We start from the raw sequence: 14,562 nt of genomic DNA, 5'->3' as shown, positions 1-14,562 counted from the left end.
AGCGGCATTGAATTACATTCATACCCTGCACAGCAAGGAAAGAGTTAGAAGAAACCACCTAGGTGTCAGTCATCCAGGGAAACCCTTCCCTCCGGGCTGTCTTGTGACAGCTATTGAGGCCTGAAGTGTCTGTGATAAAAGGACAGGGGTGGAGGGGCGGGGTGGGTCTATCAGAAAGTTGAAGTCTGCTCTTTCGCCTTAGGGAGCTGCAGCCGCCGCCCCCGCACCAAAGGAACCTTGGCTACCCGCCGACCCTTCCTCACTTTTGGAAATGGCAGGCGAAATCACAGAGACTGGGGAACTCTACTCTCCCTACGTGAGTTTTACTTTTAGAACCTCTTTTGCCCACATCAGTGTCCCTGGCTTCTAGAGAAGCACACAGCCTCCTATGAGCTGTAATGTGAGTGCAGCTCCTTGCGTAGACGCTGGTGAAAGCCGGGTTTGGGGAACGCGAGTCAGCAGCGGCCATGTTGCTGCTGTCCTGGCTCAGAACACGTTCTGAGAGTTAAGTTTGTTCACTTTTTAGATGTTGATCAGACAGTGGTCAAGAAAACAAATTTGACTTGCTAACTCTTTGTAATATTTATCTCAGGCGTACTACCGCTTGCAAACTGCAGCCGTTCAGATAGGCAGTGATTGACAGCTCTTGACTGGGTTTTGCTCATCTCTGCAGTTTGAAACCACTTTGGCTTTTAGCTGAATTTTAAGTTGCACAACTTTTATAGTCTTGGATGGTGTAAGAGGCAGAGAATCATGCAGACTTCCAACTGCAGTTTGGTGGAGTCTGTAATTAGGACAATTAGAATGATTGATTTCTCACTGTCTTGGATCTGCATTCCCCCACACACAGACACTCAGTTTATCTTCTTTGTGTAATGTAAGATCTGTCATGGTTACATCAGAGTCCTCTTGCCTGGATAAGTAGCTGGAGGATTGGAATTATCAAATGATTGACTCACATTGCTACAGAGTATCCTGGGGAAAAGCAGCGCTGCCTTAAGTAGCAGGAGTCCTCTTTCTAGAACTTACCTAACCTTAAACAGCTGCCCTATCTTGCACTGACTTTCCTAGCCTGGGGAATCCTCGCTCTGTTTCTGCCGGCTTCACACACTCCAGAGCTGTGGTGTGATGGATAAGGAGGCATCTGGGAACAGCTGGAAAAAGCCTTCCTCGCACCGAGGTCCTCCTGCTGGGCCTGTGCCATTCGTGTGTGGCACCAGGGGAGCCTCCTTCACCTCAATAATTGATCAGGGGAAGTCTTTCTGGAACCTTGGAATGAATCAAATTGTGTCCGTCTCATCTGAGGAATCATGTGACAGCTCTCAGCCTCCTCTTGGTGTCAGCCTCAAAATGTCTCTGCTGTCTGTAAAAGTCACCAAAGTTCCTGCTGCTTCTCACAACATCTGTAAACTTAGAGATGAGTCATTTCTATAACTGAGTTTGGGGAAGGAAACAACGTATTATACCCACTTTTCTTATGTCTCCAGTTGTTCGAGTAATCATTTCACATGCCAGCATGTGCCCGCAGGAAACTGGGCAGGGAGGCCTAAAAGCTCCAGCTGGTTCTGGGTTTTTTACCTTTCCATTTCCTATGTGTTTGGTTTTGTTTGAGGTCTATGTTTGAGGGCCTGTGCCGGGCATGTACTGTAAACAACTGCTTATATTCTCTTGTTCTTCTGTTGAAGAGGGATGTGGGGCAGAGATGGGTGGTGTTGAAGATGAGATGACATTGCCAGGAGTTAGTGATCAGGTTTTGAGTAGAGAACATGCCTTATTCCTCAGGTTTCCTTAACTCTGCCATCCTGAGAGAACAGTCCTTAATCCCCTGTGAGACCAGGAAAGGGTGTAAGGGTCATCATCCACTCAGCCTAGATAAGCTGAATGAATGTGCCCGTAACCTGGACATTCCCAACACAAAGCTTCTCTGTACCTCTAGGTTGCCCTGTTGTGAGTTCTCTGCCCCTTCCTAGGTGCCAGGGATGTTTGCTTTAGCTTGCATTACTCTGCATAAAATATTTGTAATGGGCAGACAAGCCTCTCAGGGGACTCAGATGACAGACCCTCTCAAGGATGGTATTGGACACAGGAATGTGATTCAGGCCGGTACGTCCCCCCATGAGTGACCTCAGAACGGGCATATCTGTTTCCCCATTTACGGGGACCAGGAGTGGCTCAGCACTGAAGGGACTGTGTGACCAAAACAGGGGATGAAGTAGATCACCACCTACGAAAGAGTCAGCTGCCAAGGCCACCTCCTGCCGGCCGGTCTTGCCGAAGATCGTTGCTGTTTCTTTCTAAGGAAAGAGTGCTTGTTGCATAGCCTGAAATCCTAGTCTTTGCTTCCGCATCTCTGCTGCCTTCTGCTTCCTCTGACAGCTGTCAGAGGGGAAGCCGTTGACAGATGCCCGTGACCCCTGCCTCATGTGTAAGGCTGCCGGGCAGGAGGTGAGGCAGCCGGAACACTGCGCTGAACTCCCCAGAGCATGGGGAGCAGGTCAGCCATCCCAAGAAGCAGGGACTGTGCCTTCTGCAGGTCAGCACAGAGCAAGAGTTGAGAATGGGAGGAGACTCTGCATGGCTGCCGTGGCTGCAGCACACACACTGTGACTGCAGTAAGGCTTTGCCTCAGCTTTCTGCCACACTTCCCAGGAGGCTGTCCCCACAGAACTGTCACCTAAGCAGAAGACAACATCTCCTTCCTCTTCCTCCTGCCCCACAACTGCCTTTGACCCGGCCTGTGGCTCAGCTCAGATTTGCTTCCTGTCTCCATGGTCTGCTCCTTGTGATTGGTCCTTACTGGTCACCTTTACTGAAGGTAAAGAGGATCAGCTCTTGCCAGGAGGGTGAAGAAGTCTTACATCATCCTACGGGAACCCCTGAGCCCCACCCAGCGCAGAGTGCTTACTTTGGAACTAAAAACTGGCAACAACACACGACAAATGAGATTACCCACTTCTGTTCCTAGCTGCCAACAGTTTATCCCTAATTAGCTTCTTTGTAAAGTTTTTAAACAGCCTTTTGCGCTGAGATTTATTTGAAGTTTCTCTTGGGAGCGTGTGTATTTCACTGTGTCTTTCATTCGGTCTCAGCTGGTGGCAGTCTTTCCCCCCAGGGGACACTTGGCAAGGTCTGGAGACAATTTTGATCATCACAACACGGGTGAGGTGGGAGGTACTGGCATCGAGTGGGTGGAGGCCAGGGATGCTGCTGAACATCCTACAATGCGCAGGACAGGCCCCGCAACAAAGAATGCTCTGGCCCCAAATGTCAATACTGCCGAGGCTGAGGAACCCTACTCTATAATAGATCCTTGACTTTCACATCCCAAGACAGTCAGCCGTCCCTGAACTTGCAAATGCCTCTTTTACATTTAATTTCTCCATAAGACTTTTGGCTAAGAACCATCACTTTCTTGCTTTCTCTTTACTTCCATCATGGGAACCATCACCAGGGCCATTTTCCATAAAGAAAAAAGGTTCTACCCTCCGTTAGTGTTGCTGCTTATAAAAGCGATACGCTGAGAATGAGGCTGTGGGGGATCAGATGTTAGGTCATCGACTGGGGCCTGGTCTGTTAGTGCCCTACTTAAAACCCTGTGAAACGTCAAACTCCCTGTCATGTCACGAGGGCCCAGTGCCGTCTGACATGGCCTCATCCAGCCCCAGCTGCCTTGCTTGTATGCTTCAGCCACACTGGCCTCAGAGTTCCTCGAACGTGCCTCCCCTTTCCACCTTAGGCCTTCCTCTCTGGAAGTCTCCTCCCTGGCCCTTTGCCTGGACGGCTCCTTCTCATCCTTTAGCCTTCCTGAGTCCCCACTGTTTAAAATGCTTCTTCTTTATTTGTCACCGTGCCCTGGTTCTTTCAGAACGCTTCTCTGAGGCGGTCATCATTGTTTGTTCTCTTGTCATCTCTCTCCTCCTGCATGAGGTCAAGAGCCATTTCTGTCTTACTCGCCATCATCTCTCCAGCTCCCAGCACAGGCCTGGCCTGTGGAAGGCTGTTGGCAGTCGTTGAATAAATGAGTGAGCAGAACTGAGCTAGCTGAATGACCCATTCCTGCACCTGGATATACTAGCCTCAGAGTGCCAGTGGTTGAAATTAACCCCAACAAAAGTAAAAATTAGTTTGTTATAGACATTCACCGTCACTTGTAAAAAGCCAGCACTGGGAACTTATGATTCAGAAGGACAGCGGTGGGCTTTGTGCCCTGTTCCCCACCCAGCTGGCACCCTCACATTTATTCTCATGACACCACCCTGGGCCAGGACTCCCAGCAGGGGAATCACGTCGTGATAGTGTTATGATCCAATCAAGAGCTATAAGAAGACAGTTCAACCTTGTTCTCATCCTTTCAAGATTTGTCTGTGGGATCAAATTGAGATTGTGATGTTTAAAAGGGGCTGAAGACTGTCAGACTCGCGTCAGGGAGAACCTGAGCCAGCTCCACCAAGGATTCCTGTCTTGAGGCTGTGTGCCAGGCGCTCTGAGAAATGCAGGGAGAAGTGAGACACCGGCCACAGCCATGGCGACCACGAGCCTCAGATTTAGTAAAAGGGAAAAGACAAATACACCAACATCAAAAACTTAGGGGCCAGCCCTGTGGCCGAGTGGTTAAGGTCATGCACTCTGCTTCGATGGCCCAGTGTTTCGCCAGTTTGGATCCTGAGAGTGGACGTGGCACTGCTCATCAAGCCATGCTGAGGAGGCGTCCCACGTGCCACAACTAGAAAGACCCACAACTAAAAAAAAAAATATATATATATACAACTATGTACCAGGGGGCTTTGGGGAGGAAAAGGAAAAATAAAAAATCTTTAAAAAAAAAAAAAAAAACCCAAACTAGGGCATAAGAAGTGTCCTTGCTCCAGGGGTTCGAAAGTGGGGAGTGAGACAAAGTTGGGAGACTGGGCAGGGCTTTGTGGTGGAAGCAATGTGTGAATGGGCCCCAAATGCTGGGTGGGAATTAAGCGCTTGGTCCCCGTGCCAAGTGTAAATGGAGTGTGGGCAGAGCTCTTTCCCCTCCGCAAGGCGCCCGCCCGTTTGTCCAGCACTCAGCTGTCCAGTCAGCACCTGCCCGGAGCCTGTCCCTCCTAACCACTGGCCAGGCCCTCCTTCCTCCCTGTCAAGGGCCCCAAAATGGTAGTTGATACTCCCTGTCTATTTTTTTTTAAATTTGATTGAGGCTGGGAGAATGGGCCCTAATTTCTGTGTTTCTCATAAAAAATTCAGTACATGGGTATCTTAGAAAAATTTTAAAATATCGAAAGGTGCGTTTTTCTAAGAATGGGGAAGTAAAAATGAGAAATGAGTAGGTGCTCCTAGAGGCAAAGCATTTGTTGTTGTTTTTTAACGATCGGAAACGAGTGGTAAAGCAAACTGTAAGTCAGCCAATTCAGTAGAGTACAGGAGGACCAAGTAGGAATCCGCTGTCATCGTCCAGGCCAGAGACGATTAGTCTGAATTGTGAAGGAGAAGAGGAGCCAGAGGTCGCCACAAAAGGGGACATGGAGGGGAAGGAAGGAGGCTGAGGCCACTGATGGAATGTGCAGGGGGAGTGACTCGCAGGCAGTTGGACTCAAGGTGTGCAGAAAGGCTGATATGAAGAGAAATAGAGTCATCTTTTGTCCCGCCATGAGGGTTAAAGCCATAGGATTGGTCGAAGTTGCTGAGGAAAAGACAGAGAGAGAGAAAAGGAGACCGCTAATGTCAGAAGTGTAAGAAAGAATAAAGGCTAAGAAAGCCATTGGATTTGGCAAATGGAGGTCAGTGGCGATTTTTAAGAATGCAGTTTCAAGAGAGTTCTGGGGGTGGAAAGCACAGTTCAGGAATTTGGAAATGAAGGCAGATGCCATAGGTGGCTTCTTCACTGAGTTTGGTTACAGAAGGAGAGGGTGATGTTTTAAAGGTGTCGGGACGTTTGTAGGCAGAGGGGAAGAGCTGGTAGGAGGAGAGGATTCCAGAAAGAAGGGCTGAGCCTCAGCAAGAAGGAAGGACACATGTTTCCCCAAAGACAGGGAGGGGTTGGGGAGGACGCAGACATCGTGATTTTTGAACTAAGGGAGTGAGGCGTGGGAACTGCATATCGGATGACCTCAGTGACCTGCATGAAACAGGAGATCCAGCCTTCAACTGAGAGGCCTGGGGGCTTGAAGATCGGGGTTTGGAGCAGTTATGTGGGAGATACTTGGAAGTCCATGGTGAGGAATAAAGAAAATCCGATGCTGTGAAGGTGACACAGGTGAAGGAACCAAAAAAAAAAAAAAGCTCAGGCCAGGTGTGCTTTGTGGAACTAGCTGATTGTGAACGATGCTGGAGAAAGTAGGTGAGGACAAATGGAGGTGGTCTTCTGGGTAGGGAGGGCTGGGGGTACTGGAAGTCATGATGGGGACAGAGGAGGGTCGGTGGGAATGGAGAGGGTTGTGGAAGGCAGGGGCTTCAGGTCAGAGAAAGGAATTTCATGGTCGAGATTTGAAAGAGGAATAATCGTAATTAACTGAGCTAGTGTTGAGTTGGCGTGAGTTCGAGTTAACTTTAAACCTGCCATCAGTGGCCCAGCAGTTCCACTCGGAGGCTGGTTGTCTGGGGCCAGGGCGAGGGGGAATGGGGAGTGGCTATTGGTGTGTACGGGTTTTTTTGGTAGGGGGAGTGAAATGGAATTAGATGGGGGAGCTGGTTGCACAACCTTGTGAATATGCTAAAAACCACTAACTGTGTCCTTTAAAAGCGTGCATTTTATGGCACGTGAATTGTATGTGAGTTGTTTTTTTTAATCCCTGAAGTTAGTACGGGGAGGAGGCAGGGAGAGGGAAGCACTGTGAATGTAGACGTCCCAGAGGACAGCGGCAGGGACGGTGGAGAGGAGGACTGGGTCATGTGCTCAGCAGTGTTGGAAAAGTGGCCCTTTTTTTGACGTCAGCACTGTGGGTTCATCCTTGTGCCGGGTAGGTGTGTCCTCGCGAAGTCTACAGTCTGTTTGAGCAGAGAGCTTCCATCTAAGATGCGGCTTTGAGCAATGAAATGAGGGGGTGATGGAGATGGTGACAGCAGACGTGGAGAAGAGAACTACCCATCAGGGACATTTTGAAAAGACTGATAGAACTTTAGTCAGCCGAGTATTAATGTCTGGTGCCCAGCATCCGGTCGCAGAGCATGCCTCCCTAGAACCGAGGCGGAATTCCCCCTGCTTACCCGCTGCCCGGTCTGAAGTCTGGCCTCCTGGCCTCCGCAGTTTTGCTGTCACCCGGGGTCGTCCTTGGGAGCCGTTGTGGGGGGAGGTTAATTAATTCCTGGGCTTGACTGTCACTTCTGTTGGTTCCAGGTTGGACTGGTGTACATGTTTAACCTCATCGTGGGCACTGGTGCGCTCACCATGCCCAAGGCCTTTGCCACCGCTGGATGGCTTGTCAGCCTGGTCCTGCTGGTGTTCCTGGGCTTCATGAGGTAAGAGGCTGTCACATGGGGGCCGGGGCCTGGGAGCAAAGCTGAGGGAGCTTGCCCAGGAAGCCCGACTCTCTTCATTAACTTGAGGAAGTGTGCTTGGCGGGCGGGAAGATGTCTGTGTGAGTGAGTCCTAACCAGGTGGCCCAGAGAGGAAAGGAGATACAGAGGTCTCCAGTGTCTCATGCTAATGGAGCAGTTACACAACCCTGATCAGTTAAAAGTTAAGACTTCCAAGTAGGCTTTGGAATGTTTCACGTGGTGCTCACGTGTTTCTACTCGGCAGGTTTACCTCCCCTGCTGTATACTTTATTAATGTTACCGTCAATTTTGTTCTCTGAGAAAGTACCACCTAGACAGAGAAGAAGAATTAGCAGACATTTAAGGTGATTTGGGAAATCAGTTTGGAATTTAGAATTTGCTTAAGATAGTTCACAAGGTAAGTGATAAATGCACAGGGACACAGATAATCAAGAATTGATCTCACCTCGCTTGTGCCTGGCAGCAGAGAGGAGGCCAGTGCCTTCCCAGGCCTTCCGGGCACCTGCTCCTTGAGCCGGGTGTGGGGGATTCACCAGCTGGTGTGTCTGCTTGGGGCTCTTCTCCGGGATTCCACATGCAGGTCTGAAGTCATTTGGCGAGAGTTCCAGACTAGCATTGGATTTAGGACTGAGCATTTCCAGCCCCCTTAACCAGGTAGGAATCTATAAGCTGCAAAAAAGAGGTGGGAGAAAACACCCCCAGGGGTCACTCCCCTGTGAGAGGTGCCCCCAGCAGTGCGATTAGGTGCTTTGGTACCCCGCTGAACAAAACAGACCCCCACCCTTGCCGACTTCCCTTGCTTTGGTGGGGAGACAGACGGTAAGTAGCGAAGATCATCAATAAGCAAACTGCAGAGTTAGTTAGAAGGTGATGAGTAATACGGAAAAAGACACAAAGTAAGGAGCGCGGGATGATCACAGTTTAAGTAGGTGGTCACTGGTCATGGAGAGCAGCCTTTGAGGAGATTGGAAGGAGAAAGGAGCAGGTCCTATTGGAGGAATGAAACAATTTAGTAGATGAAGCAAATTAAGACCTGGAGGAGGCTGAATGGGATAGGAAAATGCCTGTGTTTTTCAGTTCCTTCGCACATTTTCTTTTGGAGGGGTTTGAGGCCAACCTTGGGGTACCATTGGCTCATTACATACTGCAAGCCCTGGCAGCCAAGAGCCCTAGAAGTCCTTGTCCTTCTATGACTTTACTGTCCCCTTTAAAGGACCTTCAGCACAGGCAGCCATCTAAATGGGAAGTGATTATTGGGGGCCCCCAGGTGGGGCCTCCTTGCTCAACCCATTTATGTTTGAACATGATCAATGGGTTGGCTTTGTGCAACCATGAGGAGCCTCTTTATGCCTTAATTAAGATTGATTTTAGTTTTACTTCCAAAAACAAGGGAAAATCTAAAGCCCTTAAAATGGTCAGTTAGGCAAGATAATGAGAAACCTTTCCAGGAGGTGCTGAGGCGACTGGAACCAGGATTTCAGAGCTGGCTGCCCCCGACCCCCAGCAAGATGAAGTGTATGTGGGTTTTACTTCTGTCCCACTTGCCACCTGACTGCTGGGCCGAGCAGTCAGCCTGCAGCAGGTGACAGCATTCAGGGAGGGCTCGGGGTCGCGTCCAGGGGCAGAGCCGTGCTGGCCTCGAGGAGGAGGGAGGTGAATGTTCCATCCAGGTTGGTTCAGCAGGGATAGGTTCATTCCTCGGGTTTTATTAGCAGGAAGGCCACCCTTTCCTTACCGTCTGCTACCAGAAGCATCTGTGTGTCCCAGCTGTTGTCCAGGTCTCTCCAGTTTCTTTAAGAGGAAAAGAAAAGATGGTTTTTCACTCTAGTCTGACTCTCAACAAACATCTGGTACCACCTCCCCATCTCCCTTTGGATTCAGGCCGTAGAAATGCAAGCTTATTTTCCCATTAGCCAGATTATTAGGAAAGTAAAAGTACTGCCAAAAAAAAAAGAGGGGCTGGATTCAGGAGCCAAGTGTCCTTTTCAATTATCCCTGCCTGTGCCCCGTCCTTCAGTGTGTGCAACTGGGAGCTGACCGCTTGTCTGTGTCCCAGCAAGGAGAGGTGGGAACTGCCTGCTGCCCTTCCCAGAAGCTTTGGGAGGGCGCTTTGTGAATCAGCCTCCTCTGCCCAACCTAGAGCATCAGAGAGTGCCTGTCCCTGACCTCTGCCCACAACAGGCCCCTTGTTGGAGTGCAGTACTGCATTGCCCCCGACACCTCTCCGCCAGGCTCATTCTCTCTCCCTCAGCTTATTTCATTGGAAATGCATTCTAAATGGGACAGGGACATCAAGGCAAGCACACAAGGCATCATATGCACACATATGCACACACACCCTCTTATCGGGTCAGACCTATCTCAAAAGTTCCCTAGGGAACAACTCTCAGAAGAGAGAATGCTTTGGGCTTGTTGGTCAGGTCTTAAAATGACTTTTCCTTTCTCTTTGTACCTCCTCCCTCCTACCTGCCTTTGGTAATTAACACGTGGCCTTCCCCTGCAGCTTTGTGACGACCACCTTTGTGATGGAGGCCATGGCGGCAGCCAACGCTCAGCTGCGCTGGAAGAGGATGGAAAACCACCAGGTGTGTGTATTGCCCTTGTTTCCAGGCAGTGCCCCCATCCAGTTGTGTAGCAAAAAGGTGGCCCTCTGGCCAGTTCTTTCCCTCCCAATGGAGGGCTCGTGTCCCCAGCGCTGTCCCAAGACCCTAGTCCCGGAGCTGAAGCCTAACAGCCTCATGAGCTTACAGAACAGATGCAGCCTCTGCTCTTTTAACATCACAGGCTCCGTCCTGCCCCCTGCCTTGAGCTCGCTCAGTCGTTCTGAACCTCTGTACCCAGGAGCTGTGCTGCAGCTGCCATCTGACATCCAAGTGTATCTGTGCCTTCTAATGTGGCAGTATGGAAGTATTGAGAGCTTCCTAATCAGATACCTTCTAAAAAGAAATAAAGTAAACGTGCTCTCCATTGTCCCAGGGGGTTCTGTAGTTACATACTCCTCCTTTTTTCCTTGTTTGTTCCTCCTTCTCCCTGTCCCACCCTCTCCTAGGAGGAGGAAGATGACGACTCCTCCACGGCCTCCGACAGTGATGTTCTCGTCCAGGACAGCTATGAGCGGGCAGAGAAGCGGCCCATCCTGTCTGTGCGTAAGTCTTGGGATTCGGGCCGGCCCCCACTTCCCTCTGGTCCACAGGGCTCTCATTCCTCATGGAGAGGGTCTGGGGGCGTCTCTCTGCAGAGACCCCCGGGCACTTCCTGCCTGTGGTTGGTTCCTAGGAAGGCACCATGGTCCGCACGGCTTTGGAACCTGGGGCCCCAGCCTCAGCCCTGTGACTCCACCATGTACTAACTTCTGCGGCTTGGGCCAGTCACGTAACCTCAGCGCCCGGTGCCCGCTGGAGGCTTGAGTCAGTGTCAGGGCTCTGATCTCTCTCCTTCCTCCCCTCCCACCAATGTTTGGAAACATCGGGAAAAGTTTTCTTGACAGTTTGAAATGCTTGAAGATTTCATTGTTCTGGAGAATTCAGAGAGCTCAACACCCCCTTCTAGGAGCTTTTCCAAATGGAAGAGCCACTTCCTCTTCTTGTCCTTTTGGCTCCACAGAGAGGCGTGGACCTTCGAACCTCTTTGAAATCACAGACCGGGTGGAAATGGGACAGATGGCCTCCATGTTCTTCAATAAAGGTGTGAGTTCGTTCTCGAGGTGGGGCGAGGACAGGGGGAGCTGGTTCTTTCCTGCAGACCTGGGCACTCGGAGCAAGGGTCCCCCCTTGACGACTCAGGACAGGGCAGGCGATACGGAAAGCAGACTGTCCGCCTGCTCCCAGTGCCTTTGAGAAGCCACCTTGCTGAGAGGCCTGAACTGCTTCAAGTTGTTTTTTTGGATTCCTGCCCATTCGTTATTGTAGGAATAAAAAAGTGGCTGCTTAGCTCCTTCTAGACATAGAGGTCGAGAATCCTAGGCAGATTTCTGACGAAGGGAGCCGACCGAGGCTGGCTGACAGTTTTGTGCCTCTTGCTTGATTGCTTCTGACTTGTCTTTCTTCTGGACTGTTCTGCTAGGACAACACAGAGCAATCACCTTGTGACGGCAATAGATAACGCTGTGCACACGCCTGGGTATGCCTTCCAGGTGGCCAGCAGAGGGTGCTAGGGGCCCATTGCTGCCTGGGAATCTGAGCGTCTAATTTTGACCTGGGCACTCTGCCTGCTCCTTACTGGGACTGGCTATACCCTGAAAGCATCCAACCCAGCTCTGGTGCTAGGTTGTTGAGTGTTCCAGCAACAGCATCTTATACCTCCATGGCAGATATTGTTATTTTGGAAGATGCGCTGTTCAAGAGTTTAGTTTTTGCATATCCAATCCTGTCCATTTCCCCTTCATAGACAGTCAGACACATCTCACTAAATCCTTCCCCTTGCACTTATCTTGGAAGATTTTCTGCCCCTTTGTTGGAGACCCTGTTTGCAGAGGGGGGCATCTCCACCAGGTCTTAGAGCTGGGGAGGATTGTAGAAATTAGCGTCTTGCCTGCTTTTGGGGACATTAAGCATTCCATTTATCATTGGCGATGTGATTTGACTGTCTGGTCCGGAAGATTGTGATCATCAGGCAAAGGTTCCCCGAGGGTCTGCTTCCATCCCCCCCATCGGGCTCGAAGGGGCTTTTCAGAATTCATCCAAACCAAATTGGCTGTGACGAGCCCACTTCTGTGCTTTTCGTTTGTTCCTTTTCTCTCTCTCCCCGTCAAGTTAGACTAAGATAAGAGAGTGGAAACATCTCCTCCTGGCGGCCGCACCCAGTCTCCTTCCAAAGGCAGGCTTTTGAAATAAAATGCACATTGGAGGGAGAACGTAGACCTTTAATCCTCCTTTCTAATTTCTGTGTTTTACAATCCTCCCTGACTTCTTTAAGAATTCTAGGAAGTAGTGGTTTGGTTTTGTCTTTTTGTTCGCCCACTGACTAGACTCCTAGTTTACCCAAATATGAAAGAAAATACAATCGTATGAGAGCAGCCTCACACTTAGGGGAAGGCTTCTTCTCATCTGCTCCAAGATTTCTCAATCCCAGCACTGTTGACATTTGGGCCGGATCCTTTTTGTTGTGGGGCCTGTGCTCTGCACTGTAGGATATTGAGTAGTATCCTTGGCATCTACTCACTAGTTGCTAGTAGCACCTCCGAGTCGTGACAACCAAAAATGTCCTCAGACATTGCCAAGTGTCCCCAGTTGGGGGTAGGAGGCAAAATCGCCCCCAGTTGAAAACCGCTCTGTGCTATGGCTAATTCACAGCTTGTCACCTTCACCTTGGAAGGGCTACCACCCTCCACAAAAGGCTCCCTTGTGATCCAGACTCATTTCTTGTCCTTAGAAATTCCAGGCCTAGTCGTTGCTGTCCTCTCAGGAAGTCCATTGATCTTGCCATTTTGTGTCTAGTAATGAAATGTATTGATCAGGAAGGGCCAGTGGCAGTTTATAAACAGAGCTGACACAAGTGCATGGGCAGGTGGAGGAGAGGTTGGGACGGGGAGGGACGGTGCCTCCCTGCAGAGAGCATTGGCTCTGAGCAGAAAGTCAAGCTGGGACACGGGCCATACTTGGAGCCCCGAGGTGAGTGGCAGGCAGACCCCTGGAACCACTGAGCTTGGACAGCGAGGATTCCGAGGCCCTTCTGGGTTCTTGCAAGAACATATTTTCTTAGTCTTTTTCCCCCAGACTCCTAGGAGCAAGCTGACCTCAAATAGCCCAGGAGGAACATGTCCCCAGCTTTCCCTCAGGGACCCTGGAGGCTCCTCTGAGCCACCAGGATTAGAGGGAACTGTCACTTCATTTTTCTTTCTGTTCTCAGAGAAGCCAGCAGCTTGAGACCAAGGAGATCACAAACGAGCAGTCAGTCTGGACAGAAATTAGAGACTGGCTGTCCGGGGCCACGACCCTGAGGTTGTAGGGTCGCATGCTTTTCTCAGAGCTTTCACATTTGGTCTTTATAGCTAGACTCACATACGGGATTTAGCGCGAGTGGAATTCTTCTCACTGGACAGGATTGGAGACGACTGGGGACTTACAGGGGCAGGAAGCGAGACCGATGTGATTAGGACTAGGGCCTGGGTTCCTAACTCTCAGTTCAGGGCCCTCCCGGAGGGAGAGGGTCCGAGGTTTGGCTCTGCAGAGGGAGCTTCCACGTCATGCACCTTCCGCAGTCAGCATCCTGCGTTGCGAAAGCTTCTCCTAAGAAGGAAGGTGAGCCCATCCTGAGCGCTCGCTCCTGCTGCTCCCTCTCCCCAGCATGCCAGGCCCCCCACCCCATCGGGTGCTGGGTGCTTGGTCACATTCAGAATGAGGCACTTGGTCTTCGGAAACCAAGGGCTTTTTACTCTTAATTTCGGCTTCAGAAAGCTGGGCCATTTCCTGTTACTTCCTCTTTGCTTTTTAATTCCTCAGGAGCAGTCTTTTGCCTCAGAGGCCTGTGTTTGGCTGAGAGAGGAGCTGTGGCCCAGGCAAACTCTGGGGTTCGGGCTCCTGACTGGGGGCGTCTCTCCTCCTCTTCCCCAGGCAGCCTGTCCCAAGTGAGCGTGAAGGCACCTCCAGTTCCCCCCCGTCAGTCCATGCCTCCCACTCGCCCTGTACCTGGCTGGATTCAGAACCTCTCTGCTCCTCCTCTCTGCTCGCTTAGCCCCTCTCAGGTGACAGTCACGAGCAAATGTGTCTTCTGCCAGCATCACAGTGTAGTCAGCCAGAACAAGACACAGGACTTTGGGGTGGTTTTCCCACTCTTTTTGGAGAAAGTAGACAGCTTGGAGAACTGAAAGCTATAGAAGAGGCAGAGATTTAGTGGTCAAAAAAGAATGTAACCATTTCCCTAGGGCTCCCTGACCGATGACTTTGTTCCTTTCAGTGGGGGTCAACTTGTTCTATTTCTGCATCATCATTTACCTGTATGGGGACCTGGCCATCTATGCTGCTGCTGTGCCCTTCTCCCTCATGCAGGTGACCTGGTGAGTGTCCCCCACCACCCCCTACACTAGCTGTAGTCAATGGGCTCCTCGGGCAGTCGGGGCAGAGGTTTCAGGGCAGAAGCACAACG

The 14,562-nt window shown here is 50.7% G+C and overlaps 1 protein-coding gene across 2 annotated transcripts in view; it reads left to right on the top strand.

The window, feature by feature from the left end:
• The window catches only part of TMEM104 (transmembrane protein 104), a 58,367-nt gene that overhangs the window by 550 nt on the left and 43,255 nt on the right, over nt 1–14,562 (top strand). For both annotated transcript variants that reach the window (XM_023652073.2, XM_023652072.2), the window contains exons 2-7: nt 203–316; nt 7,319–7,440; nt 9,983–10,064; nt 10,529–10,625; nt 11,083–11,163; nt 14,374–14,473. In XM_023652073.2, coding sequence (XP_023507841.1) covers nt 272–316; nt 7,319–7,440; nt 9,983–10,064; nt 10,529–10,625; nt 11,083–11,163; nt 14,374–14,473 — 527 coding nt within the window. In that variant the 5' untranslated portion in view covers nt 203–271. The remainder of the gene's footprint in view (nt 1–202; nt 317–7,318; nt 7,441–9,982; nt 10,065–10,528; nt 10,626–11,082; nt 11,164–14,373; nt 14,474–14,562) is intronic.

The sequence above is a fragment of the Equus caballus genome, chromosome 11 (genome assembly GCF_041296265.1).
Source record: "Equus caballus isolate H_3958 breed thoroughbred chromosome 11, TB-T2T, whole genome shotgun sequence".
Classification (NCBI taxonomy): domain Eukaryota; kingdom Metazoa; phylum Chordata; class Mammalia; order Perissodactyla; family Equidae; genus Equus; species Equus caballus.
Note: the sequence above shows the minus strand (reverse complement) of the source record. Positions and strands in the feature narration are given on the sequence as shown.